The following is a 27,419-nucleotide window of genomic DNA, read 5'->3' as shown; positions in this document are numbered from 1 at the left end:
CTTTGTGTCCTCTGCAAACTTACTAATCAGACCAGTTACATTTTCCTCCAAATCATTTATATATACGACGAACAGCAAAGGTCCCAGCACTGATCCCTGCGGAACACCACTAGTCACGGCCCTCCAATCGGAAAAGCACCCTTCCATTGCTACTCTCTGCCTTCTATGACCTAGCTGGTTCTGCATCCATCTTGCCAGCTCACCCCTGATCCCGTGTGACTTCACCTTTTGCACAAGTCTGCCAAGTCAAGGTCCACTGCCCTACCTGCATCAATCATCTTTGTGATCTCCTCGAAAAACTCTTATCAAGCTAGTGAGACACGACCTCCCCTTCACAAAAGCGTGCTGCCTCTCGCTAATACGTCCATTTGCTTCCAAATGGGAATAGATCCTGTCTCAAAGAATTCTCTCCAGTAATTTCCCTACCACTGACGTAAGGCTCACCAGCCTTAGTTCCCTGGATTATCCTTGCTCCCCTTCTTAAACATAGGAACAACATTTGCTCCAACTGGAACAGAGGAGATTGAGGGGGGGGGCATGACCAGGTGCATAGGTTTAAGGTAGGGAGCAGGGGATGTGAGGAAAATCTTTTTCACCCAAAGGGTGGTGGGAGTATGGAACTCGCTGCCTGAAAGGGTGGTGGAGACAGAGACCCTCATAACATTTAAGAAGTATTATGATGTGCACTTGCCATGCCAAGGCATACAAGGCTACGGATGAAGTGCTAGAAAATGGGATTAGAATAGTTAGGTGGTTTTTGACCAGTGCAAGCGTGATGGGCCAAAGGGGCTTTTCTGTGCTGTAGACCCCTGACTCTGTAACCAGTGCTTCATAAAAGTTCACCGTGAATTCCTTTTTATATTCAGTGTCTCTATTTGAAAGCCAAGAATCCCATACACTTTCTTAACTAGTTTAACAACTAACCCTGCCATCTTGAAGGATTTATGAATATGCACCCAGACCTCTCCGGTTTGTGATTATCCTGTCTCTCTATGTTGTTCCTTTAGGTCACAAGTTAATTGACTTGTTTTACATAACTCAATATACCACTGGAAAAACACACTTGCACCCAATATTAGAATGTACTAGCGTAACATTTTTAATGCAGCATCCAGAATTATTCCTAATACCAGTGATGTTCACCCTGCAGTTACATATAGATGGGTCAAAATGCTGTGTCCAGGCATGTCTCAAACTTAAAAGTACAAATATTAGATCTTGAAATTTACATCTTTGAATATTTGTGTACCCGTAATTAAAATATTCATATGGAATTGTATTTTAAAAAGTGCCAACTTGTTGAAATTAATTGCGCTCAGGTGAACATTAAAGATCTCCTGGCACCTATGTTGCCTCTAAGCTGTGCGCCAACACCTAACCTGCACACCTTTGGGTTGTGGGGGTGAAACCCACACCGACACGGGGAGAATGTGCAAACTCCACACAAACTGACCAGGGACTGGGATCGAACCCGGGTCCTCAGTGCTGTGAGGCAGCAGTTCAAGCCACTGCCGCCTTGCAAGAGATCTCAAATGTCAAAATTACAGGTCAGAAATGTAACACCCTTATTGTATTTTTTTATAGGAATGTGATTTCGTTTAGCATGCCATTTGTTTTTAAGAATACAGCTGGAATGCTAAATGAGGGATAGCTGTAAAGAATAAGGTAAAAGGTGCAGAAAGAGTTTCTGAAAGTTCATTTCAAAACACTGCAGTCGTCTGCCAATGGTGAGCTAATTAGCCTCCTGGGCCATTGGAGGACCCTGGGTGGTCAGGGATAGTGCAGGCTGGCTCCCTGGCCCCCTCCCTGGAATACGGTCACTTTGGCACAGCCACCCTGACACTGCCAGGGTGACACTGCCAAGCTGGCAGGAGCACTGCCAGTGTGGTGGTGTCAAGGATCAGGGGCCATGCCCATGAAAGGAAGTGTGGACTAAACCGATGAGAAACTACTCAGGGCCCAAAAATGTGACTAGTGTCATTGTATAGCACCGGGGAACCTCCGGCGGGAAACTCCCTGAAAAACCAGCTGCAAATGAACTTATACATTTTTCCATTTGAATTCCGCCCTGAGAGTTGTTGCCCTACCAGTCCAGGCTAGAGGTCAGTACACCAGACAACAAGTGTACCACCCTTGTTAACAGGTTTGATGATAAAGTCAGTGTTGAACCTGAGAGAACGAAACGCAGCAAGTTCAGCGGGAGACAGATTGGGTAAAAGGAGCAGAGACATTATAACTCTCGATGTCATGCTGACACTTCTCAATAAATGATCAGAACAGAGAAATGAGGCTGTGTGCAGTCTTCTGACCATAAACGGCAGCAATGAGCAGGTCACGCGGCCTGCATGTACAGTTGAAGTCAAGCGCCCTGTAAGTACGTGCTTTTGGCGCCAAATTACGGAGAGATTCTTTCCTTTTCTAGCTGCTAGCAAATCAGGCAAGAAGATTGTGAAGATGAATTTTTTTTTTTTTACACAAGGAAGAGGTGTCCAGAGCCACAAATAGGCAGTGTACCTACTGGCCAGGATGTCATATCTGAGTCTACTGGAGAGTGCTACTCAGGAGAATCCATGGCAGGACAGAGCAGTACTAGTGTTAGTCTGTACAGAGTTCCAGGGTCTCTGGTGGACAGCCTACAAAGAAGAAACACAACTTGGGAACAAAGCAGTATAAAGATGATTTCTTGAGGTATGTGTTGTGTTATGTATCTGGGATAACACAGGCTGCAACTCGATGCAGCTTTGACCAAAAGATACTCCAGATGTTGAAGTAAGTTCAATGTGATTTATTGAACCATTAGCACAATTCTCTATGAGTTCGACTCTCCTGCTAATCTTCCTATTGTAACTCAGTCTAACTAACCAGTCTGCTCTAAGCCACGTGGTGGGTGTGATGCTTCTGATCTGCCCCTGTCCTACTCTCTTAAGTGTCGCCTGTGGAAAGAGACAGAGCATGTGTGCCCTGTCCTTATATATGGGTTGTGTAATGCCTCCTTGTGGTAGTGTCACCTCTGGGTGTCTTCACTGTCCATTGGTCGTGTCCTATTCTATGTGTTCATTAGCTGTATGTCTGCTTGTCATAACGTCTCTGGTGCTCCCACTAGTGTTTACTTAGTCGTAGTGTATTTACATTAACCCCTTGTGTATTTACAGTGATGCATATCACCACATCCCTTTTTCCTTTGTTACATATTTTCTGTACAGTGTTAAAGAAAAATTGAACAAAAACAAGTAAATAAATGATGACATGTATAATTTATGATGACTGATGACGATACAAGATCAAAAATTTGTTATGATGACATTGAGGATTATACAATACCAAATAATAGTTATGGTGACATTGAGGATTATACAATACCAAATAATAGTTATGAGTCCAAAGTTCATGAATTTACATGGTCGAGTGACTTTCTTGTGCTGTTATGGAAGTGTCAATGTTGATGTTGTCATCCTTGTGAATGCCGTCAGTGTTCCTGTGTTTATGTAACCAAGAAGTCATCAGGAGGTGTTCAAATGGTCAAATCACTTCATTGTCTGAGGTGGACTCTTTTTATGCTTGTGGTAGCAATTCTTGGTGACATCTTTCTTGAAAGCTGGTTTGCTTGTCCGTTGTGTAGCAAAAGTGAATTGGTACGATGCGTTGACATGCCATGGTATGTCTGCACTCTCGCCATTGTTCTGAGCTGAGCAGTAACATTGTCCTTCATGGGCAGAGTTGTACCATGTTGTACTAGTTGTTGTTCTATTGTTGTTGTCATTGTTATTGACGTGCTTGTTGTGTTTGTTGCCTCTGGTACTCTTGTTGTTTTTGTAGGTTTTGTTGTGTTTGTTGCGCTCAATGGCCACACCAAGTGGAGAATTTGAGTCCTTCACAAAGTTACTTGTGTCAGTGTCCTTTGTGGCATCTGCTGTTTCATTGAGCGTGCTGTCTCTGATTCCTCGGTGCTCCCCGTCTACAGTCATGTCCGGTTCACTTGAGTCATCTTTGGCTTGTCGATGCTCCCCGTCTGGAGCCCTTTCTGGTTCACCTGAATCACCTTTGGTTTCTTGATGCTCCCCGTCTGGAGTCATTTCAGGTTCTTGTGGAGAGGCTTGAGTAGATGAGGTTTGAATTAACGTGGTGTCACTGGAGTCACTAGTAGCCTCACTTTGATTGTCGAGTGCCTCTGTACATACTAGCTGAGATCTGTCAGTCTCGCTGAAATGTCGCACATCTTGTATCGGAATTGTGAAGCCTTTGTCACTTGTCGCACATACAGTAGGTAGACCTTCAGTGTCTTCTTGTCAGTTAGATGAGCTGGGTAGACTGTCAGAGTCTTCTTCTGGTGGCTCAAATAATCTGGGTAGACTCATAGTCATTTTTTTGTTCACGAGAGCGTGGTAGACTGTTATAGTCGTCTTGCTGTGCACTTGAGCGTGGCAGACTTGCATCGTCTGCTGCTGGTTGCTCAGATAAGGTTGCTAGACCTTCATGGTCTTGTTCATGCAACGACTGCGCTCTGGAGTCTTGCGTTGCTTCCATTGTGGAGTCTGTCAACGAGCTCGCTGTGGAGGCTTGTATCGTTCTCTCTGTGCAGTCTGGCTTTGTTCCCTGTGTGGACTCATGCAGTGGTCTCACTGTGGAGTCGATCTGTGCACTCTCAACGGAGTCGTGCAGTGGTCTCGCTGTGGAATCTTTCTGTGTTCTCAGTGGTCTCGCTGTGGAGTCTGTCATCGCTTTCTGTGCGGAGTCGGGAACTCTTCGTGTTGCGTGGACCACTCTCTGTCTCTTGGCGTCAGGCCGCAGCAGAATTCTGTACTCCTGGGTCAGGATGTCATATATGCTGGGCTGAGGGTCCTCAAATCCGATGAACTCGTCCATGACTGTCGGATGCTTCAATGTGCAACACATCTCGTTGCGGTTTGGATTTGGTACTGAGATTGCCATGTCCAATGATGAAATCATCATCTTGAGTCGTAGTCTTTAAGGACTAAATCATCTCTTAGGACGGTGCTAACTGCTTGTTGCAGGGTTCTGCGGAGGTTACTTTCAGCTACTGGTCGAAGTTCAGGCGTTGTGCTGTCGTTCCAGGTGAAAGAATTGTGTTTTCTGGCTTTAAAATTTTGTTTCACTATTTTCGGACATTTCCCCTTTAAGTGGGCGTGGTCCGGGGCCTCTGACGTCATGACACTTGTGACATAGAGCGTAGGAATGGATTGCGCATGCGCAGGTCGCTTTTCCTTCACTGTGCGCTTTTTCGCAACAAGCCGTGCATGCGCAAAACACTTTCGCCGGTTCGCGTCTTCTCGGGAACTGCGCATGTGCGGCTCCTTGCGCAAGATGGCTGCCAATGCAAGCCTACCTTTGCCTCGTGGTGAGTATAGGCACCAGTTTTACCGATTTCTGTTGTGTTCACCTCACAGTAGTTTTCAAACTTGTCCAGGACTGTCTGGAAGTCTCTCTTGTCCTGCCCTTTGGAGTACTTGAAGGAGTTGAAGATTTCTGTTGCACTTTCACCTGCAGTGGTGAGTAGAAGATCCATCTTCTCAGCATGAGCCACACCATCTAGGTCGGATGCTACCACGTAAATCTCAGATCTCTGCATGAATGCACGCCAGTTGGCACTGAGATTGCCGTGGTACCTGAGCTGCTGAGGAACCGGAATCTCGATCATCTTGCCTGGGTTCTGTTGCTGGTAGTCACTGATCTTGCTGAGTTGAACTATATAGATTCAACAGGCACTACTGGTACCATGTTGTGTTATGTACTCTGGGATAACACAGGCTGCAACTCGATGTAGCTTTGGCCAAATTATACTTCAGACGTTGAAGTAAGTTCAATATGATTTATTGAACCATTAGCACAGTTCTCTATGAGTTCGACTCCTGCTAATCTTGCTATAGTAACTCAGTCTAACTAACCAGTCTGCTCTAAGCCACGTGGTGGGTGTGATGCTTCTGATCTGCCCCTGTCCTCTCTAAGTGTCGCCTGTGGAAAGAGACAGAGCATGTGTGCCCTGTCCTTATATATGGGTTGTGTAATGCCCCCTTGTAGTGTCACCTCTGGGTGTCATCACTGCCCATTGGTCATGTCCTATTCTATGTATTCATTAGCTGTATGTCTGCAGGTCATGATGTCTCTGGTGCTCCCTCTAGTGTTTACTCAGTCGTAGTGTATTTACATTAACCCGTTGTGTATTTACAGTGATGCATATCACCATAGTATGGTTTTGTCAATTGTGCCAATGCAAATAAGGATGCAGAGCCCATGTGTGTTGTATGTAGGGAAGTGCTGGCAAATGAAAAGAGAATTGGTGGGTGAAAAATTCCTTTTGAGGTTGAGACCCTTGAATCAGTAATTAACTTCGCCGATTCCAATTAAGACTAAGTTGCTGTACATGACCCGTGACAGCACATTAAAAACATGCCAAAGGTCTGTCAGAATTCGGGAGTAATTGGATACTCCCAGGAGGGAGTGCTGAATAAAACAAGCATTTTGTTGTTATAACCCTTCACAACGACCTACATGTGCGAGATTGGATTTTCCATTCTCACAAAAGAACTGGCTGAAGTCTGCACCTGATGTGCGCATTGCCCTCTCCTCATGTGAACGTGATTGGAATGAGATCGTGAGGACCAAGCGGGTTCCCCTTTCACATTAAAGGTAAGCGAACATGGCAAATGTCCCGAAGGTCGGCTGGCGTGGGTCCAGAATGTCGCTGATTGGCAAAAGTGGATCCTGGGGGGAAAAGTTTGAAAAACACTGGTTTAAATGCACACGCACTCAGATTGTGAAAAGATTTACATTGCAGGGATCACAGAGAAAGGAAATATTGATTCATGTGGGTCCAGAATACAGAATCAAAATCTGATATGGAATTTCTTCACTGAAGTTGATGGGCTGAAAACCGATGCGGTAAAATTAGCTTTTCTGGTGGTGTTTACTTCACATAATGAGATAGACAAGCAGAGATGAACCAGTCTTGTAGGCAATGAGACAGATGTTCCACCAGGTATTCAATCTGGGTAGAGCTCTTCTGTGAAAATGCTAGTTAGATGGTAAAATGGAAGACTGAATTTGCAGTCCAGCAAGGCAATATAATTGGTTTCACCAGTTAGAAGTCCATGTCACGTGACTCCCACCTCTTCACATTGCCTTTGACAAGGGATGTGTATCCTCATCTGGGACCCTGAGATGATTAAGTGCCTCAACCATTAAGACTTGAGAGGAAGGTTGCGGGCCATATCCTAACATAAGTAGACTCTGATCAACCTGGGTTTTGAAATGCAGATGGCCTTTGTATAACTCTCTGAATTTGATCTGTGCAGCTCATTAGTGTCTTCAGGGATAATGAGATGCAAGTTTCTTTGATGCTGTCAGATAGCTCCTTTTGTTTGGGGAAGTCATAGACAGACTTAGGGCAGCACGGTAGCATGATGGTTAGCACAATTGCTTCACAGCTCCCGGGTCCCAGGTTCGATTCCTGGCTTGGATCACTGTCTGTGCGGAGTCTGCACGTTCTCCCCGTGTGTGCGTGGGTTTCCTCCGAGTGCCCCGGTTTCCTCCCACGGTCCAAAGATGTGCAGGTTAGGAGGATTGGCCATGCTAAATTGCCCCTAGTGTTGGGTGGGGTTACTGGGTTATGGGGATAGGATGGAGGTGTGGGCTTGGGTAGGGTGCAGACTCGATGGGCCGAATGGCCTCCTGCACTGTAAATTCTATGAAATGCTAATTCTATAAAATGAGCCATTTTAAAAGGTATTTGTATTTTAAAATCTTAGAAAAAGCAATGAGGATATCGATACATATTTTACAAAAATATGAGGTTTTAGTCCTCTCATAGTTGTATCAAACCTTTATTACAATACTCCTGGGTTAGTACTTACTGCTCTGCCCACTTAGCTATCTTGTTTGCCCTTTGAGACGAAGATGACCATGTTCATCATCCGAAGAAGGATTCCAATGGGTATGTAGATGACTGCTAAGGCTGACCTACACCTTGAAGGTTCTTCTGTAAATATGTAACAGCCAATTGAGTTTATACCATATTATGAAATGGTTTAATATTGTAGACACATAGGCTGGAATTTTCCAGCCGTTCCCACCGGCGGTTAACCTCCGCTGCAGGTTTCCTGGCGGTGAGGGGTGTATACACCGTTTCCAACGGCAGGACCAGAAGATCTGGCCAATGACAGGCCACCTCTGCTACTGTGAAACATGCCAGTGAGGAAGGAAAATCCCACCCATAGAGTATGGCTGGAATTTTATGGTTCTGCCAGTGGCGAACAATGTCTCAGGTGTGATGAGAAATTTGGAGAGCAGCCGAAAATCAAAAATTTATCTGATCACTAAAAGTGACTTTTGTCCCTGAAAGTGAAATCTGTTCTCCAAATGTTCCTGTCTTGTCCACAGTGATGCCCGCCACTGGCAAGACTGGAAAATCACGGCCTATGTTTCCACTTGTGAGGAAGAGCAGACACGGTTACGATCCCAGTTGATGTTATAACTGGACGGGCATTTCCCAGAATGGAATAACACTAGCTCAAAAGACCGTAACGTTTACTTTTTTTTCATAAAACCTGGAGGAACAGTCACCGAACCGCTAATTCGTTTTAACAAGACAAAAACATTTACCCTAAGCATGAAAAATTGGATTATTATGCAATACTCCTTTACTCTTCCTTTAGTTTAAATATTACACACAGGTTTTAGGATTGACAGAGTTTCCGAACTCCACTCCAAGAACACATTTTAAAATCTCATAAGACTGCTTTGCATTAGTGGTTTGCATTCTGAAATCCAGACTAGGTTTTCCAAGTGACACTAAAACAAAGCTTTTGTTTCACTTATTACATTTTTTAAACATTATTAACATTATTAACATTAGCTTATTAACATTTTGAAATATATTTTACATAAGACAAGATCGAAGGTGTAGCTACAACCACTGTCGTTCAGAAAATAATTTGCAAACAAACGGGGAAAAAGGTGAAAGAAAAAAGGATGTTATTGATCGCTTACTGGGCCTGACGGTGGCCCAAGGTATGCCCACTCAGCCAATAGTTGGCTGTGCTCCCCTGGGAGGGGGGTCCCAGTTTGGAGGGGCACCCTTGGTGATAGGCCATTGCTCCTATGCAGCCTGCCCCCCATCTTGGTTGCCCCCTGACATTTAGCCGGGGGGGAGGGGGCGCGGGCTGTGTCTGCCTGGTTCGCTCTTTCTCTTGCTGTCCTTTTGTCCTTTGCGATTCTCTCCTCCTCTACCTGTCCTGTGTTTCCCAATGCCTCTTACTCCAACCTCAACCCCCTGCTTTCTCTTCCTTTTTTCCTGCCTTGTCCTAGGTCCCCGACTCTTTCACCCCCACCCGCTTTATTGGGTGCTGGTTACGAACAGGTCTTAGAGCAGGGTGGTGAACAGCCTCCACATTTTGTGGAAGCCTTACTTCGACCCTTGCATGGCGTACTTTATTTTCCCTTCCAGAGAAATTAAGCCAGGTCGGACAGCCAGTCTGCAGCCTTGGGTGGTGGTGCTGCTGATCGCCAGCCTAGCAGAAGCCTCCGGCAGGCAATCAGGGAGGCAAAGGCTAGGGCGTTGGCTCCCCTCCCCATGAAGAGCTCTGGCTGTTCTGATAACTGAAGACCGCATAGTGGGCACGGCTCCACTCTCTTACTACCCAGGATGTGGCCTCGAATACGGATGCCCTGTACCTGACAAGTATGGGGCACAACCAGAACATGCGGGTGTGGTTGGCCGGGCCCCCCTGGCACCGTTCACACTTGTTCTCCACCTCTGGGATGAACCCTCTCATTCTAGTACTGGTTAGGTATGCCCTGTGCACTACCTTCAACTGCGATAGGCTCAGCCCTGCGCACGTGGACGTGAAGTTTGCCTGGAATAGTGCTTTGATCCAGTCCTCCCCCTATTTCCCTGCCTAGCTCTTCCTCCCATTTATTTCTTGTCTCGTCCAGGGGTGAGCGTACTTCGTCTAACAGTCGTCCATACACGTCCGTACAGGTCCCATCCTAGTTTGCCCTGGTTCAGTAGTATATCTAGTCATGAGCATCCTGGTACCTGGGAGAATGTTGTCATTACCCTGTGGAGGAAATTTTTGATCTGTATGTACCTTAGTTCGTTCCCTTTTGGGAATTGGAACTTGTCCGTGAGTTTCCCCAGGATCGCTGATCTGCCATCCTTGTACATGTCTCTAACTGTTAGTATCCCCTCGTCCTGTCTCCACCTTTTGAAGGAGGCGTCCATTGCTGTACGGGTGAACCTGTGGTTTTACAGATAGGGGCTATGGTGGCCATCGGTCAGTTTGAAGTGTATTCGCATTTGGTTCCACGTTCGAAGCATGGGCACTACCACTGAGCTTTTTTGAGTATCTGGCTGGGCGGGATGGGAGTGTGGTTGTCGCCAACACTTGGAGGGATGTCCCTGTGCTGGAGCTCTCCTCCATTCTGAACCACTCTGCTCCCGGTTCCTTGACCCATCGCTGTACCCTTTCTGCGGTAGCCACCTAGTGGTGGAACTGGAGGTTAAGGAGAGCCAGGCCTCCTATCTTTCTCTGTAGGACCTTCTTTATCCTTGGCTACACCTTCCCCCAACACACACAAAAATGCCAGGATTAGTTTATCGAATGTGGTGAAAAATACCTTGGGAATGAAAATGGATCTGAACAGGAAGAGGAACCTGGACAGCACGTTCATCTTGATTGTCTGCACACTCCGCCAGGAAGAGTGGGAGTGAGTCCCACTTCTGCAGGCCCCTTTTAACATCCTCTACCAGATTTATCATCCGTGACCAGTCGTGGAGTATATGGATCCCCAGGTATTGGAATAAAGCCCCCCCCCCCCATAATGAGTCGGTGGTAGTCTACATTGGGGATTTCTGCCATGGTTTTCTTTATGCATTTTGTGTCGTCCCAGCTGGGAGCATACATACTTATGAGGACCACTGGTACCCCTTCCAGGACACCGCTAACCACGACATACCGCCCCCTGGGTCCGTAACTATCTTTGTCACTTTGAACGCGTCCTTACTGAGCAGTATGGCCCCCCTAGCCCTCGTCCCGTAGCATGATCGGTATGTCTGTCCTACTTTCTTACCCTCAGTTGGTCCTCCCTCAGGCACGTCTCTTGGAGGAAGATTACATCGGCCCTCAGGCTTTTCAGATGGGTAAAGACTTTGGATCTTTTCATTGGGCCGTTAAGTCCCCTGACGTTCCAATGACTGCTGATGGGGGGGTTTTCTGTATTCTCTCCCACCCCCAGCGCGGGGTAAACCATACTTACCTTGCGAATACACCCCTGCACTCTAGGGTTTCCTTTTGTTTGGATGCTATCCAAGATGACCGTCTTCACTATAGTCACCATGTTGCTGTGCCCAGCACTCTGGAGTTTAACTTTGTTTGGGGCTATCCATGATGTGCTGTACTGTGGCCCCCCATTTCCCCATACTTCTGTGCTAGCCTGCTTGCTAGTGTGGTGGCTCTCTTCCCTGGGAGCAATCTTTACCCCCCCATCCCGTTGTGTCACCCCCCCCATCAAGTTTTTCAGCCTTACTGCATTCTCGCCCTCCTTCGTGGGACTTACAAATTGAAAGTGAGGCAGCTTTCTTCCGCACAATTGTCTTTTGTCCTCATTGCTGCTACTTTTGTAGCCCGTGTCTCCACACATATTCGTCTGCTTCGGCCGGTGCGGTAAAATTATGTTCTTTACCCTGGGAGGTTACCCATAGCTTGGACGGGTACAACACCCTGAACTGTACCGTACTCTTGTACAAGGCCACCGTGCCTGCATTGAATTCAGCCTGGCATTTGGCCACGTCCACCCATTTGGCCATGTCCAGGTACACATGGATCGAGTGTCCCTCCCATTTACAGGACCTTGTGGGACTTGCCCAGTTCAAGATCCACTCTATCCTGGAACCGATGCAGCTTGGTAATGATGGCCCGTGGTTACTCTCCCGTTTTTGGCCTCGGCTGGAGTGACCTGTGGGCCCTGTCCACATTAGGGGGTTTGGGGAAGTTTCCCCCACCCCCGACCAGCTTGTCCAGCATCTGGGCGAAGTACTTCGTGGGGTTTCTGCCCTCCAGCAGGTGTACAATGCAGAGGTTCTGGTGGCACAGTGGGTTCTCCTGATCTACCTTCCCCTTAAGCGTTCCTTGAGTTGCCACAAACCTTGCCACCTGTGTCTCCAATGGGGCGATCCAGTCGCTTTGTTTCATTGCTGTTTTTTCGAGCTCCTTTATCATCGCTTGCTCCACCTCCAACAGCTGCTCCGTCTTTTCCAGCGCCTCCTTGAAGGGGGGCCAGGGGATCCACGACCACTGCCTTCACCATCGCCATCATCTCCAACTTCATTGTGCCCCTGTGTTTGAGGAGCTCTAGTGTTAGGAGCTCTATCCACTGGCTTGTTGGGTAGTCTGGCGTGTGTGTCGGCGACCTGACCTGATCGACTGCAACCGGCTCCATTTCGCTACCCGTTCATTCCTCGCCATACTTTTATTGATTCTGCCGTCCCTTTGGTTCTTTGAGCATCTCTTTGTGTCTGTGATGCTCTTGGATGAGGGAGGTGAGGGCGGGGGTGTTGCTGACTTAGTAGTCTATTTCCGGGCTAAAACGTGCCAATTTCCAAATTTTCAAGAGGAGAGCCACCTTTCCAGCGAATGCTCCGCCCCTGGAATCGTTTGGTTTCACTTTTAACAAACTAATCCAGTCCAGGATTTTATACCAACTCCTTTAGGATTTCTTTGTCTTGTCTGCTGTGCAAACTGTTCACAATTGCTTTAACTCTTAATTCCCAGACTATTAAAGTGACGTCAAACGGTTTATCTCCCTCTGAAGCCTGCTGTCCCACTTTAAATCTACTTACTGTAATTGTCTCGTTAACTCAGAACATGTTGTTTGCTCTTCCTTGAATTCTTCAGAGCAGTATCTTGGTCTCTGTTTTCTGCCCCAATTCCCTGATTATCTGGATTGTATCTTATTCTTTAGGAAGCTTGCTTCTCTGCAACTCACTTGTCCTATTCAGCTTCTCCTGCCATAGTTGAGAGCTTTTCATTCTCCAGTGTCCTGTCTCCAACCACAATCAATTTGGCTAAACTAAGACTTCGAAAGGTCCCAGTTGCAATGCAACTACTGGTTTATTTATTCCTCACGCTATAACTCTTTCTAAGCACAATGAAAACACAGTTGAAACTTAACCAATCCCCACACATTCAAATACCTCTGTCCAGCATTAACTATAGGTTAATCTTCCAGGCACCAGAACATTAAATTAAATCCGCTTAAAATTATACCTTATTTATAATGTTTACCAATACAATAAATCCCTTAAAACTACCTTTGTTTTCCTAACACAGAGGACAATCAATATGAAATAGTTACTAATAAACCCAATTGGGAAATCAGAAATGTCTTCCTGGGGAGTGAGGAAATGAGAACACAGTAGCACTTGGAATAATTTAGGCTCATGGTATGCATGTATTTAAGGGGAAGCTAGATAGATATATGAGGGAGAAGGGAACAGAAAGTCTTGCAATTGAGTTAGATGAGAGGATGGAAGGAGGCCTGAGGGAACATAAATGCTTGCATACACTGGTTGGACTTAATGGCTTGTTTTTGTGCTGTGTATTCTGTGTTATGCTTTATAAACGAGGATAAGTGACCAAAACCTTAGTCGAAGAGTTACAGTAAGAAGAGGAGAGGTTTAGATAGGTAATGCTAAATTTTAGGGCTGATGCAGTTGAAGGCAATGCCATGCATGGTGGATTGCAGAAAATCTGGGGTGCACAAGGCAAAAAATTGTGGAAGGCAGAGTTCTCTTGAGGTTTGTGGGTTGGTGGAGGTTAAGAGATATGGACAGACGAAGCTACTTGGGGATTTGAATACATAGCTGAGAATTTTAAAATAAAATTACTGGACCATGTGTCATTGGGTTGATTGGTGAATGGGAGTTGCTGCAAATTAGGATATGAGCAACAATGTTTTGGATTAATTCAAGTTTATGGAAGCTGCATGTGGGAGTGTTAGTCAGAAAAGCGTTGAGTAGTTTTGCCGCAGGTGAGGGTTTCAGCCGCAAAACAAATTCACCAGTGCACAGCAATTACATATTATAATTCTAAAACAAAACTTTAAACACATGAATAAGCTGGTTGTACATCTTGTTACTGCATTAATTCTTTGTTAATTAAAAATTACAAGGGAAACTAGAGCTTATTCCACTTCCGCTGTGTCCATGTCATGGACCTCTCAGGAATAGAGTTTCTCAGTACCATTCTACAACAAAGCTAATTAATGTAACAAGTGTGCTTTCACTAACCATTTTCATAGTGGACTGAGTTCAAATTTATGAGCATTTTCTCCCTGTTGTGCTGGAAATTGGCTTCAATATTTTGGTTGTAGAACTTTACAGATTTTTAATGTTTTGACATTCACTATCACGTTAAGAAATGAGGAAGAATGTCAGGTCATGAACTGTGATTGCTTTTAACTTCTGCTTGCACCGTTCAATTTTGTGTGTCAGGACATCTTTGATCTTTTTGACAAAAGTAACCAATACTCAATGTTCGCTGCCTTCTCTCTCCACAGATGCTGTCAGACCTGCTGAGATTGTCCAGTTTTTTTTCTGTTTTTGTTTCAGATTCCAGTATCCACAGTAATTGGCTTGTATCTCTGTACTGATTTCAAAGAAAGTGGAAGAATGTTCCTTTGCTCCTCATGGTAGTAACCTTGTACTAATTTAGGGCAGAATTTTACCAAAAAATGGCGAAGTGTCAGGTTCTAACTGAACACCAGCGTATTTCTTCCCAGAGTAAAAAGCCAAGTTTTCCCTCCAGATCTTCAGGCACTTTTAAAAAAAAAGTGGGGCGTGGTTTGTGCCGTCACTTGGGCGGGACCTCATAGACCCCAGCTCTACAAAGATCGGGATCCAAATTTTAAAGGGGACCCTGATCTCAAGTCCCCCCTCCCCCCACAGCCCCACCATTGTCGGAATCGGGGCTTCAACCCCGCACCACCGTTGCCAGCATTGGGGGCCTCCGTGCTCCCCCTCCATCCCATCGCCAGCCTCCGGGTTTCAGTAGTCCCACCACCACTGCTGGCATCCCCACATATCCCCAGAGGCCCCCATGGTGCCAGGCAACGACGGGGCCAGGGGTGCGGCGATGGGTCCATGATGCCAACCAGGGCCACCATGTAGCCCGTTGGACCTGGTTGGGCACGGGGTACACACCATGCTCGGTCATTCACCCTCTGCAGCCAATGGATATTGGAATTCAACCAGCAATGTTGGCAGTGTGCACGTTGCCTTCATCCTGGCATACTCGACGATTCCTGACATGTTCGAGATGCCCCATGGCTGGGTGGGTTGGTTCCTGGGTGACAGTGGTTATCCACTGTCGTGGCTGATGATGCCTATCCGGAGGCTACAGACTGCCACGGAGACCCGCTACAATGACACCCATACAGCTACCAGGAGCGGGATTGAGCAGTGCATTGGCCTCCTGAAGATGCGGTTCAGGTGCCTGGACTGTTGTGGAGGGGCCCGCATCGTGGCGGCCTGCTGTGTCCTCCACAACGTGGCGCAGCAGAGTGGCGATGTGCTGGAGGAGGAGCAGGGACGCCAGCCCTCGTCGACTGAGGAGGATGGGCAGGGCATGGAGCCCAGGCAGGCAGGGGAGGCCGCACGACCTGTGCGCCAGGACCAAAGCTCTGATCGCCTCCAGGTTCACCAACTGGGTGGGGGGGAACTGGCCAGGGGCGCGGACACCACATCCCAACCATGGCCAGCCCCTCACCTACAACCTCCTCTGTGATACATATCTGCTGCACTAGGGGGTGCAGGCCCTGGGTTGGCAGTAACACACGGGTCTGGTATATCGGATGGAGGATGATGACAACCCACTCTGATGAGCTCTGGTGCTCCGCATCGTTTGACAATGTCTGCACCTTCCATAACCCACCTGGTGATCGCTGCATGTGGGCTAGCCATCCCATCACACGGTCCCATCGAATCCCTGGGGTGACAGTGATGAGGAGGGTCAGGGGGAGGGCGGGGGAGCTCAGACTCCCAGGAGGGTGCTAGCCCCTAACAATTGCAGAATCGATCCAGTTTTGCTGTCGTGGAACTCCATGAATTCTGCGCTGGCGTCAACATTTAGTCTCAGAAACAGAGAATCCCGCTGCTGATATACAAATCATGGCTAATAAGATCAAGAACAGGAAGAAATTGGGATGTTTGGACTCGGAGGCCTCACAAGATTCGGCGGGTGCTAAAATGGCGAAGGCGGGCTCCCCCTCCTCCCAGGGCAACCCATGTGGCTGAACTAAGAAAATACCATCAGAACCTGGCAGAAGAGGTGAAAAGATCTGTGGATGAAGGCCTGGCCCAGGTATCAAATAAATTAGAAATTATGAGTCGAGTTATGGAAGCATTTGGGGTTTCAGTAAAAACATATGGAGGCAGTCCTTTCTTTTTTTTCATAATTTCAGAGTACCCAATTCATTTTTTCCAATTAAGGGGCAATTTAGCGTGGCCAATCCACCTACTCTGCACATCTTTGGGTTGTGGGGGCGAAACCAACGCAAACACGAGGAGAATGTGCAAACTCCACATGGACAAAGACTCCGAGCCGGGATTGAACCTGGGACCTCGGCGCCGTGAGGTAGCAGTGCTACCCACTGCGCCACCGGCCTGTTTTCAGTAATGGAGACGATGAAAAATTTAACGGCCAAATTGAATGACCTAGAAAACAGGTCACGAAGGCAGAATATCTGCCTCATGGGTTTGCCAGAGGGGATGGTGGGCATCACCCCATCAAAATATTTTTCCAACATGCTGACCAAAATGGTGGGCAAAGGAGTCTTCACATTCTTATCCGGAGCTACCGTTCTCGTCTCACACTGCGACCGAGACCTCGTGCTGGGGAACCCCCACATGCGGGAATAATTAGATTCCACAACTTCAAGAAGAAGGAATAGGTCCTTTGATGAGTCAAGGAACACTGGGAGACAAAATGGGAAGGACACTCCGCTCGGGTGTATCAAGACCTCAGTGCTGACCTGACAGAAGAGGACAGCTTTCAACGGGATGAAATCTGTGCTATATAAAAATGATGTCCCTGAAAGACAACATTCGTACGAGCACGGTTTCCTCAGAATATTTTCCATTCAGCAGGGGCACTGGACAGTAAAAAGATATGGAGGCAGTCCTTTCATTTTTTTCTTCCTCTTTCCCCGTTGCACTTTGCACTAGCTAGTGAGCCCCTCTCGATAGTGCTGAGGTCATCAGATGTGTTGAATGGTAAATACCAGGAGGGAGTGGAGCACCAGGTCTCTATACATAGAATTTACAGTGCAGAAGGAGGCCATTCAGCCCATCGAGTCTGCACCGGCTCTTGGAAAGAGCACCCTACCCAAGGTCAACACCTCCACCCTATCCCCATAACCCAGTAACCCCTCCCAACACGAAGGGCAATTTTGGACACTAAGGCCAATTTATCATGGCCAATCCACCTAACCTGCACATCTTTGGACTGTGGGAGGAAACCAGAGCACCCGGAGGAAACATTGGCACACACTGGGAGGATGTGCAGACTCCGCACAGACAGTGACCCAAGCCGGAATCGAACCTGGGACAATGCTACCGTGCTGCCATACACTGATGATCTATTTCTATATTACAGACCTGGCCTCCTCAGTAGACAACATAATGAGGATACTCACAATATTCGGCACCTTCTGAGGGTCCAAATTAAATATGCATAAAAGTGAGTGTTTTTGAGTGAATCCATCAGCCAGAGAGGCTCAACTTAGTTCACTGCCATTTTGTCTCGCCCTCTAAATTCCGATACCTGGGAATCTGCATAGCCCATAATTGGGCTTTGCTCCACAAACAACTTTTCTAGGCACTTATTCGGTATTGTCAAAGTGGCCTTACAGAGATGGAGTAATCTTCCTTTGACTCTTGCAGGCAGAATCCAAACTATCAAGATGAATGTGCTCCTAAGGTTTCTATTTTTATTTCAATGTATTCCCATTTTCTTGTCCAAATCATTTTTATTACAGTTAACAAATTAATTTCAGCTTTTATCTGGGCAGGCAATGCTCTGCTTGAGAGAGACATGGGGCGGGATTCTCCCTTACCCGGCGGGGCGGGGGGTCCCGGCGTGATGGAATGGTGGGAACCACTCCGGCGTCGGGCCGCCCCAAGGGTGCGGAAGGGGGCTAGGCCCGCGCCGGAGCGGTTTCCGCTCCACCGGCTGGCGGGAAAGGCCTTGGCGCCACGCCAGCCAGGGCCGAAAGGTCTTTGCTGGGCAACGCGGTTCCAAGCATGCGCAGGAGCGTCAGCAGCTGCTGACGTCATCCCCGCGCAGGGGAGGGGGTCTCTTCCGCCTCCGCCATAGTGAAGACCATGGCAAAGGCGGAAGAAAAAGAGTGCCCCCACGGCACAGGCCCGCCCGCGAATCGGTGGGCCCCGATCGCGGGCCAGGCCACCGTGGGGACACCCCCCGGGGCCAGATCGCCCCCCCCCCAGGACCCCGGAGCCCGCCTGCGCCGCCTTGTCCCGCCGTTCAAAAGATAGTTTAATCCACGCTGGTGGGACAAACATTCCAGCAGCGGGACTTCGGCCCATCGCGGGCCGGAGAATCGGCGGGGGTGGGCCCGCCGACCAGCGCAGCGCGAATCCCGCCCCCGCCGAACCTCTGGTGGCGGAGACTTCGGGACACAGCCGGGGCGGGATTCACGCCAGCCCCCGGCGATTCTCCGACCCGTCCGGGGGGGGTGGGGGGTGTCGGAGAATCCCACCCCTGGTATTGGGAGGTTCAGCCTTCCCGAATCTCCTGTTTTATTATTGGGCTGCCAACATACAGAAGATCCTGCAATGGCTTAGTGACTCTGGCTCGAATTGGGGTAGAATGGAGACTCAGCCTTGCACCACAATCTCCTCCCTACATGCCATCAACACTGCACTGCTACCCTTCTCTGCGAGTCATTCCTCAAGTCCTAGTGATCTCCTCCCTCAGGATTCAGAAGCAGTTCCGGCATCACTTCAACCTTCTCTCACTGTCTTCGCTTGTCCCAATCTGCTACAGTCACCTAAATGTGCCTTTGGGCTTGGTCCCATTATTCAGGTCTTTGTTGGGGGTGGGAAGAGGTATTGTGCACTTCAGGGACTTGTTTTTAGAAGGACGTTTTGCCAGCCTTGAGAGACTCATCGACAAAGTTCGACCAGCTCCAACCTTTTTTGTTTCTTTCAAATTTGAGATTTCTCACCTAAATTCTTTTTATTCCTTCCCCCTGACCCCACCCTCTTCCTTGTTGTTGAAGGTCCTGTTCTTGGCACAACAGAACAGACGGTCTATCTCAAACCTCTAAAGCCTTATCCTTTCTCCAGATCCTGCCCCTTTGGATAGAGTAACGGAGAAATGGGTCCAGGAGCTAGGCTCTGTACCTACTGAGGAGGCTTTGAGGGAAGCCCCTACAGGGTAAATTCCACTTCATCGTTCACCAGACTAAGTTTGATTCAGTTTGAAGTATTGCATTGAATACATTGGACTAATGTGAGGATGAGTGGATTCTTTTGCGATGTGGGGAACAAGTGTTATTGCTGCTCCCTTACACCAGCTAACCAAAGGCACGTGTTTTGGTCTTGTCCTAAGCTTGCCAGTTACTGAGTTTCCTTTTTGATACAATCTCTAAGATTTTACGGGTGGCCCTGGAACCTTGCCCTCTGGTAGCAATATTTGGAGTCTCGGACTCTCCAGCATTCCATTCAGGGGTAAGGGCGGGCGTCCTCTGCTTTGCCTCTTTAATAGCCAGGAGGCGAATATTGCTTAATTGGAGATCTCCTATCCCACCTAAGGCATTCGTATAAATGGAAGGTGCATGGTGGCGTTCCGACATCTGGAGAAGATTAAGTATACCATTAGAGGCTCGATGAGAAGGTTCTACCAGAGGTGGCGGCCATTCATTTAATTCTTTAATGAACTGGATATGGTTGAGAGGGGGGTTAGGTTATAAGGGGGTAGTGTAAATATCATAGTTGCTTAAACCAATATATTTGTTATTCACTTTGATTCTGTAACTGTATAATTATGTATACTACTTTGTTAATATTGTTACTATTCATATTTTATAACTCAATAAACATATTTTAAAAAATGATTTCTACCTGCTGCTGGGCAGGTTAAATTCATGTTACTGCTGTTACTTCATGACAACCGCTTGGGCATATTTAAATACATGAAAACTGATGGTAATCAGGTTCACACCCTCGCTGGCCGTGAACCTGATTATGCCGACGGCAGAGGTTGGTGAAGATCTCATTCTGAGATTTCCCCGGGGAAAATCCCATTATGGCCCTCTCGCAAGAGTTAGCAGCCATAGCAGGATTTGCACCCGTGGCGAATGGGTCCAGAAAATCCCACCCTTAATTTTCTGTTTGGTGCTGGCATGAGAAAAAGAGTTAGAATAGTATAGGCTAGAAACTTGAGTGTTGGCGAATGAAGGGAATAAATCATGAGCTTAATTAAAGTGGTTATCATTTTCTGTTTACCAGAATTAGTCATCACTTTAGCTAAGCCGTTCCATTGCAGCTATGACACTGCTATTGATTCGACAGGGTAGAAAATTGCCCAGGTATGTCCAATGTGCAAGAAGCAAAGCAAGTTAAACCTGGGGAATTATCTTTCTGTGTCAATCTCCCATACTCCTAATCACCAGTGCCCAGTTCAGTTTCTGCCCAAACTGCCTGGTTCCAGATGTGGATGCAAGAGGCTCTGGTTGATAAGTGGTAATTAATGTTTGTGTCATATGTGCCAAGAAAACGCCTAACCATTTTATTAACCTTCAATAGGAGGATCATCACAAATTTTGCCACTATCTACATCCTAGGATTTACTAGAAACCAGACGAATACTAGGTCAGCCACAGTGACATCCATGGTTACAAGAAGAGGCTGGGCACACTGCAGAACTGGCTCACCTCCAGACATGTCCACCATCTGCAAGGCATAATTGTGATAAAGTACTCACCACGTGCCTTGTGCCCTTAATGTTGCTAGATATTGATCCTGGGTTTTCTGGGAGAGCAGTAATTAAAGAAAATGGCCTCCAACCATCTCCTCAGGACAATAAATGTAGGCTTGGAAATGTGATCCACTTACAAATTGCACATTAAAATTGCATGGGATCTTTTACATCATGTTAAGTAGACAGAATAGGACATAATCTTGTTTAAAAGACCAATTTGCAGAGGGGTGAGGGACTGTCATACAACCAGTAGCCAAAATGCAGAGAATTTTCTTTTTAGTCCTTGGGTCCATCACATTTTATTTAAATATTTACTCGGTAAAGAAAAGGGAATAAGAGTTCTCCAACTTGAGTGGCCTGAAAACCAAGAAAAATATTTGGTGTAATAACACAATAATCCACATACTGATGCTGTTCTTTTTTAAAAAACAAAATAAAGCAACAATTGAGTGGAAATTTGACACGTCCACTTCTTAGGTGTGGGATAATTGTATTTAGTCTTGTACAGTGCTTGTGAATTTTACATCATTCTATGTTGTCAAAATTACAATAGCTTATTTACTTCTCCCCTCGCACTCGATAAAAGGCTTATTTGAAATTTATGTGACTTAGACAATACTGAAGTCATCCTAGTTAGTCTCTGAGAATACTTTCCAATGCATCCAAATACTGCTTCACAATGTAGATGGGGAAGACTTTTTGCCACTATGAATTCATCCATCCTGATCGATCCAAATTTCCCCTGATTTCAGTATTCAGTTTTTTTAATTATTTAAAGGTTTTTGCTTTCTTCACTCATATCTGGAAGTTTATTCCACACTTTGATGGTCTTGCATTTGAACCTATGACTCCTAGTTTTTCACTCTAGTTTCATTTAAAAATAATATTCCTGAATAACCTGCAATATGTCTTTCTGTCTGTACAATCTCATTATATCTATCTCAGGTGCACCCTTTCTATGATGATAAAATCAGTGGTATCTAGTCCTTCATCATAACACGGACCATTGGGGGTGGGCATCATCCTGTTGTCTCTTCTAGTCCTTCAAGTTTATTCATAATTCCTTATTTTGTGATGGGATAACTAAAACTATGTGCTATTTTTACTGCGCTGGTTTATGTGTGTCATGTTCTAACTTGTAAAATGTATTGAACTAGCGAGTTAGAAACCTGAATTACCTTATTAATAACTGCCTCATTGTGACCAATTCTTTGTTCAATAGAGATAGTCTATATGCCCCCCCCCCCTTTGTCTAATACAGAGCTTTTATTTTGTCAATCCTGTCAAAACTGCTTCAAAATATGTACAATTTCTCTCTTTGACTTAGGTAATTTACTGAAAAATCCAATTGGTCCAAAAACGTCAGTCTGCCAACATTTCATATGCAAAAGTTGTACAGGGCAGAAAATGCAAATGAAGCCTTCCTGCAGTTTGTGCAAAGATCATGGAATATTTGTGAAAAACGAGCAACTTCGTATTCTTCTAACTTGTTACAAAAAACTTTGCGACTACATAGCGAACTGTGCTATATTGGAGAATATTTCAGAAAAATACACCTCACCAGTTAACCTAAATAATTTGTTAGAAGAGGGCATGATGTTAGTGAACGGTGAAATGGAATCCAGTCTGTTGTGTTGCACTGATAAAGCTATGAAAATAATAAGTAAATTGACTCCACTCCAGGTTGTACAAGTACAGGTGATGCAAAAATCTATCATCTCCAAACAACCAACTGATCTTACTGATGCCAGTATAAAAGACAGGAAGAAAATAGTTAGTGTCTTTACTAGAAAGATTTGCAAACAAAATATGTCACAGACAAATTATGATGGTTGTAATGTGAACAGTACTGAGGATAAAAGTATCATTCAAGCATCCGATGAGCAAATTTCTACATCATACACACCACCATCTGACAAAACTTCATTTAATTTCAAGCCAATTGATAATAGACACACTAGTGTTACTGAAAGGTTGAAGAATATGGTTAAAAATTACAATGCAAAGTACAGAACTGTGAAGAGGTTAGGCAATCAAGAATGTTCTAATTCACTGAAATCTGTGTGTAAAAAGCCAAGAGGGAAACCTGGGTGTAAATGTGGCCGTGCAGCATGTGCCCCCAGTGTTCTCACTTGCAGGGGGCAGAGATGCCCTTGTTATGCAAATCGTAGGTCTTGTCTAGACTGCATCTGCTGTGGATGTAACAATTCCTACATGGAAAATGGTACAAAGAAATTAGAGTCTTTCGCTGTTCCAGAGATAGCTCATAAGCAGAGCCGATTACTGAAGAGTGTTGGTAGTTCAGCTCCAATAGGTCATACAAAACAAATATAATTTTAAAAATGGATATGGTACTATAGGTTGTAAAACAGTTATGCAGGTTTTGACCAATTTCAGTTTGGCTTCAAAAAGGACAGCCAAAAGTTTGAATATACCTAGAGAACAAGCAGTTTTATATGGCATTTTGTTAAATGATTTATTATTGTCATCTTGAAAGAATTTCTACTACCCTTTTTTAGGGTATGGCACACATCCTATCCCAGAACAGACCAATTGTTTAAAGTAATAGAGGGAATCAAAAATATTTCCCTGACAAATAGAAGTTGATCGTGTTTGCTCATCTTCTCATATGAAGCTTCATTCAATATGGAGAAGGGTAAACTAAGGAAGAACAGGAAATATGGTGAAATCAAATAGAAAGATAGTGACTGATGGGACTAATGGAATAAAAAAAACGGAAGTAACTTTTACAACAAAGGCAAAATAATTTTTAATCTATCTTAAAATGGAACATGTGCAAATCCCTGTTACTTTAGAAGTATGGACTCACTTGAGTTAACCAATTTGGGGAAATCCTTTTGACCCAGTACCAATGTTTCTACTTTTAATGTTTGAAAAATTATAAGGGAAGTTCAGAATTGTTCTATTTTTCACAAGTATTTGTTCTAACCTTCCTGAAACTATACTATTGTGTGTTATTGGTCATTTACATGTGAGTGCTCCCACTTTTGGTGTAGGCTCTACTGTTGTGAAAATTATGTTTTTCTGTTGCATCGAAGAGGAATTTTCATCTTTAGGTATCCTTTTAAAATCAACCAGCAAAGTAAATTAATTTTAGAATCACTTTTGACATTTTTTCAGGAAAATATTGCTGATGGGTAACATTTTCTCTTTATTTAGAATATATGCTTTTGACATCTGTTGAAATTTCAGGTTTTAAAGTAACCCAGTTATGTTTTGTTTGCATCGAAATTTTTTTTTCAAAAAAGTGATAAAGAGGTTGAAAGAATTTTAAGATGGATGCATTTATATTATTATTTTGATGTTAAAATGAAGCCTTTATACTGGTGTAAAGTTTAAGACCTTATGACCAAATTAGTGTGGCCCGACTACCGAAGCCAAAATATCAAACTATCTTTAATGAAACCCACAAACGTAGGTCGTCCGATGCTCAAATAGCACTTTGGCTCTGATTTAATAGGTGAAGTTGCTAAATGATCCATAATTTAATGTGTATCATGCCAGACAAATTCAAATCACTTCCAAGATATTCCAGTTTTCATGAAAACTTGCACACTGTTGCATGCCAATTCACATTTTTATACTTGTTCATTTGCAGCAATTCTGTAAGGTTGCTGCTATATACATTTATGATGCTTTCAGTGGTACACATGAAGCAGGAAAGCTCTGGTTTCCAGGATCTTTCAAAAACATTTTAAAAAGGAGTTTAAAGTTTTATTTTGCAACTTTCTTTTTAAAAATGGATGAATAATGATACAGTTCCTTTCAAAACTTTTTTTTGTTCGGGGAGGTTAATTTTTATAATTACCAACGCTGATGGAGTTACTCAATCTCATCATATGAAGGAATTGAACGAATAGGTAGGCCACATTAATTCAGTAAGTGCTTCAGCTACTATCATCTAAGATGTGTAAGTGAGTTCATCATTCTGACATACTACCATTGATGTAAGCCACACAAGTTGATCTTTGAAGACTCAAAAAATCCCTCCAAAAATGGAAGTTGGCTTATATGCCATGGATAAAAGTGAATGTGAATGGTTGGCATTTTGAAATGTCATTAGCAAAGTGAGGGTATCTTAAAACTCCCATTCACCTTCACAACACAGCTTGTAATGCCTACTTTGATCCCTTGCACCCAATTATAAGGTACTGGTAAATGAAACATGCATTTGTGGAATGAAACATTGAATCTGACTACTAATCCGAGTGTCAAGTTGCGCCTGAAAAAGTGGTTGACTTGGATGCTGAGTAGATTCAAAAACATGATTTTGGGGGCTGGAAAAATGGGTCATTTTATATGCTGGTTTGCCTTATGGTAGTTTTGATTATTCCTTCAAGTTAATTCCTTCTGATTTTTTTTCTTATTTATAAAAATCATTGAAAGGAAATGAGCTGAAAGGGGTGAAACTCTAGTGGTGCTGAATGTAGTTCTTTCCAATGTCTGAATTTGTGAATGGGTACTGATGAGATTTCCTCTACGGATTTATCCGATGCAGTGTAAGTTGTTGAATCTTATTGGACAGCAATAAAACATCTGTTCATATACATTGAAGACTTTGGCTTGCCTCTCTTTCTCACATTCCCTTCTGGGAATTATAAAGTTAAATATAGGGTTTGAATGAAAATTCAATATACTGATTAGAGACTGCTTGATAACCAGGCTTATATCGTTGAATTGTAAGTATAGAGTAGACAAATTATATTTAACTCTCTTAAGACATTAATATATTTTAATAAGCTCAATATGAGATGTTTGTTCTTCTGTCCTTGAAACATAAAATCACTAAACCTCAAATAATCTTTATTTATGGGCCAATAAACAGGTTACCTTTTGAATACTAACTCATTTGCAATCATTATAATACCTAAGAAGTAGTATAGACAAGGGGAGCTCATGTTTTTTGCCTAAATTTAAATAATTGATGGAATAGGTTCCTATTTATTTAAAAAGAAAAATATTAAAATTTTGAAGAAAACTTGTTGCATTATTTTAACAATGCTGCTCATAGTTTTCTGTGCCCTGTTGTTTTTCAGAATTTTCCGCAATGGGGAAAGGATTTTTAAAAAAGGATCAGCTTGGCAGCTGCTCATAACAAAACATGTTTCTAACTCCCCCAATGACTCACCTTCCCATTTGCTATTAATTCAGTTGGTAAAGGCAGCAAGTAAGTCAATGCTCCACCCCCTCTTAAACTGTATTAAATCCATCACATTTCTCCCTCCCTTAAGCTCTGAAGAAGAGCCATACAGACTTGAAACGTTAACTCTTGTTTCTGTCCCCGCAGATGCTGCAAAACCTGCTGAGTTTTTCCAGCATTTTCTCTTTTTACTTCAGGTTTCCAGCATCTGCAGTATTGTATTATAATTTATGTTTGATGCTATAAACACAAAGGAAATATTAAGGAGTTTAGCATCTTTGAAAGTAATAGGTTGCCAGGCCCAGATGAAATGTTACCCAGACCACTAAGAGAAACAAGGATGGAGATATTGGAGACCTTGACCAACATTTGTAAATTCTCTGACGACAGGTCAGAGACGGGCACATTTTTGGGAAAATTCTGAGGGACTCTAGAAATCATCATTTAGACAGATGTAGATTAATCAAGGACAGCCAGCATGGATTTGTTAAGGAAGGTCTGACTACAATTGATTTTTCTGAAGAGGTAACAAGGAGCTTTTCACAGTAACTTTATTGCAGTGTTAATGCAAGCCTACTTGTGACAATAAAACGATGATTATTATTAAGGTTGTGAGTTTGATGTTTTATACGTGGACATTAGCAAGGCTTATGACAGGATCCCACATGGCAGACTGGCCAGAAAAATGTGGGATCCGATGTAAAGTTGCAAGTTAGTTCCAAAATGGACTCAGTTGCAGGAAACAAAGGTTGCCGGATGCTTTTGGACAGCTGTTTCCAGTGGGATACTTCAGGGTTTAGAACGAGGTTCCTTTTTGTGGATTTAGACTTTACAAATCTAGGGGGAATAATTAAGAAGTTGCAAAATTGGTGCTGTGATTGATAGTGAGGAAGAGCCTAAAGTTCTGATCACTGCATTACAAAAAGGATGTGATCACATGAGAGAGCGTACAGAGGAGGTTTAGCAGGGTATTGCCAGAATGGAAAACTCTAGCTAGGAGGAAAGATCAGTGAGGGCATTGTTTATTCTTCGCAACAGAGGGACCGGAGGGGAAATTTAATTGAGGTGTAAAATAACGAAGGGGCCTAGATGGAACACATAGGAAGGATCTACATCTCTTGGCTCAGCAGACGGTCAATAACCAGGAGGCATAGATTGAATGAATTGGCAGAAGGAAAGTTGAGGATTTTTATTTCACCCAGAGTGTTGTGGCACAGGTACCATAGGCTGAATAGAACACAAGA

At 44.6% G+C, this 27,419-nt stretch overlaps 1 protein-coding gene across 2 annotated transcripts in view; it reads left to right on the top strand.

Annotated features, from left to right (window-relative positions):
• The window catches only part of LOC140421162 (E3 ubiquitin-protein ligase MSL2-like), a 32,488-nt gene extending 6,904 nt beyond the window's left edge, over window positions 1–25,584 (top strand). The window contains exons 1-2 of one of the 2 annotated variants that reach the window (XM_072505618.1): window positions 17,667–17,750; window positions 22,342–25,584. In XM_072505618.1, coding sequence (XP_072361719.1) covers window positions 17,741–17,750; window positions 22,342–23,348 — 1,017 coding nt within the window. In that variant the 5' untranslated portion in view covers window positions 17,667–17,740 and the 3' untranslated portion in view covers window positions 23,349–25,584. Of the gene's footprint in view, window positions 1–17,666; window positions 17,751–22,341 lie in introns of those variants that run through there. The other variant, XM_072505617.1, reaches the window with a different exon arrangement.
• Window positions 25,585–27,419: the final 1,835 nt, after the last annotated feature.

Source organism: Scyliorhinus torazame, chromosome 5 (genome assembly GCF_047496885.1).
Source record: "Scyliorhinus torazame isolate Kashiwa2021f chromosome 5, sScyTor2.1, whole genome shotgun sequence".
Classification (NCBI taxonomy): domain Eukaryota; kingdom Metazoa; phylum Chordata; class Chondrichthyes; order Carcharhiniformes; family Scyliorhinidae; genus Scyliorhinus; species Scyliorhinus torazame.
Note: the sequence above shows the minus strand (reverse complement) of the source record. Positions and strands in the feature narration are given on the sequence as shown.